At 37.4% G+C, this 2,277-nt stretch overlaps 1 protein-coding gene across 1 annotated transcript in view; it reads right to left on the bottom strand.

Annotated features, from left to right (window-relative positions):
- Positions 1–164: 164 nt before the first annotated feature.
- LOC103381677 (formin-like protein 1) overlaps positions 165–2,277 on the bottom strand; it is a 17,137-nt gene continuing 15,024 nt past the window's right edge. Inside the window, 5 exon segments of the mRNA XM_025057742.1 lie at positions 165–1,020; positions 1,199–1,307; positions 1,407–1,499; positions 2,073–2,174; positions 2,259–2,277. The exon segment at positions 2,259–2,277 is cut by the window's right edge and continues 31 nt beyond it. Coding sequence (XP_024913510.1) covers positions 824–1,020; positions 1,199–1,307; positions 1,407–1,499; positions 2,073–2,174; positions 2,259–2,277 — 520 coding nt within the window. The 3' untranslated portion in view covers positions 165–823.

Here is a 2,277-nt window from a genome sequence, read left to right as displayed (position 1 = left end):
GCAGCAGAGTTTCTTAACCTGAGAACTTAAAGGTTTTTTTAATAATCTATCAAATTAATAATCAAATGCAGAATCATGTTTTAGTCTGTTATGGAGTAGTTACATCTATACCAGCAATCCCTAAACATTTTTGTTCCAAAGTATGTAATTAAATATGACTGGGTTTTCTTTGAATGAAGTAAATTAATAAAAATGAAGTACATTTTTTCACTGTGTTCCACTGCAGCCCATTACCAAATTACTTATGGACTGGTAGTGGTCCCCCAGACCAGCGGTTAGGGACCCCTGATCTATACAGTCTTCCATTTACAACTGGGCCTTCAAGGGGAACTGTATTGCTAATGTGGCCTCCGGTGGAAATGAGTTTGACACCCCTGCTCTAGGCTATATCACCATGAAGAATGAACAATTTGGAACCTTTACTGGTTGGTCAAACTAGTTCATGCTCTTAAAAAAACACACAAAAAAAGCCATAGTATGGTGTCATTTTTGTCTTAAATGTGATATTTGTGCTATTTTTAATATCCCCCGGGATGAGATGCAATTTCTATTTTTTTAGTAGTAATTAATATAATAATTAGTATTTGACTGACTCTCAAGAAAACCAAATAAGTGTTGTCTGGGGTAACTCAGTTAACCTCTTCTAATTATTATATACCATGGTAGTTCACTGTTACATACCTTACAAAATTACTTTTATTCTTATATAGAACAACTATATAGAACAACACATTTGTAAGGGTTAGATGTGCTCGTATTTTTCTCGTAACTGTATCACTCCGACTTTGTTGTTAATTTGTCATTTCTTCTAAAAGACATCAAGTTAAATTCTAAATGTTTTTAGCCTGTACTGGACTAGCTTCCACTCTGCCATTTTAAATAACACAACTATAACATTAGCTGTATTTGGAATTAAACTCTCTGCACTACACTGAGTCACCTCGTCACTGTAGACTGATTCACAGAAGAGGCGAGAAGAACGTTTGGCAGAACGAGCCGTGAAGGGCACGGATTTTAGAGCTAAGGGCAAAAGAGCAAAGATGTAGAGGAAAGAGGAAACGAGAAGGAATATTGAATAGAGTTAGTCAGATTATAAAGACAGGACATTTAGATGAAATGAAGAAATAGAAAAAATAAGAGTCAACAACAAAGGAATATATTCTGTTATGCCAAATTGAGCCTATAGGGGGTACTGTACCTGTGATGATGTCCTCAATGGCCCCATCTTTTGTCTCCCTCACCAGAGGGGACACTTGTCTCCTCTTGAGCTCTGCTATTAAATCCATCTGAGGCAGTTTGGGTCCAACCTGAAACATCCAACATGAGCCAGATTTTTATTGATGTTTTCTTCTAAAACCTAAAGTCACTTTGACTACTCCCTACTTTGTCAATGACTTTTCAGTCACCTTATTCTCTTTGGCTTCAGGTTTAGTTGGGGTTGAGGGACTTTCACAGTTCAGGACTTGTTTCTTCTTCTGCTCATTGTCCAGCTCCGCTTGCTGTGTCACAGACAAAGTCAGTTTAAAGAGAAACATGGAAAAGTCATTGAGTGAAGTCAGTGGGTCCAAAAAAACATTACAATACAGTGGGGCTTCAAGATACCAGTTTAATCTGTTCCACAACAGCACTCGTGTGTCGATTACATTTTCCCCATTAAAAAAAACGAAAAACCAATTAATTCATTCCACCTCCTAGAAGTATACTATAAATTAAAAAACCCACATCTAAACATCTACAAAATATATAAAAAATATATTGATCATATAAAATAAATATAATTATGACACATTTTATATTATTGTTATAAAAATTGGTAAAATATCCCAGCGAGGGACAACGAGCCAGACAGAGTGTCGAGTGGAAAACTGGAGCTCTGTTGAGCACTCGCAACTCGACGTTTCCTCGTATCACCAGGAAAATCTTGCAATAGGTGCTTACTCGCAACTTGGAAAACTCGTATTTCGGGAAGCTCGTATCTTGAAGCCCGACTGTATATCAAATGGAAGCTAAGCTGATTCCTGTTGCAGAGAACACGTTAGTCTCTAAGGAGATAGTCATGGCCATCAGCTGACCTTGTATGCCTTGATGAATCTGACAAAAACTGGGAAGAAAATGGAAGGAGGAGCAGTTTTAGGATTTTCTCCAAAGTACTCCACAGCTGAATTACACACATTCTGCAAAAGAAACAGAAACAGAACGGGAAATCATCGTTAAATAGGGTTCTAAGAGAAACTGTTGGTTGTGTGACTGGTGTGGACCTGTGCAGTTTTTCCATCA

Source organism: Cynoglossus semilaevis, chromosome 8, assembly GCF_000523025.1.
Source record: "Cynoglossus semilaevis isolate Cse_v1.0 chromosome 8, Cse_v1.0, whole genome shotgun sequence".
Classification (NCBI taxonomy): Eukaryota; Metazoa; Chordata; class Actinopteri; order Pleuronectiformes; family Cynoglossidae; genus Cynoglossus; species Cynoglossus semilaevis.
Note: the sequence above shows the minus strand (reverse complement) of the source record. Positions and strands in the feature narration are given on the sequence as shown.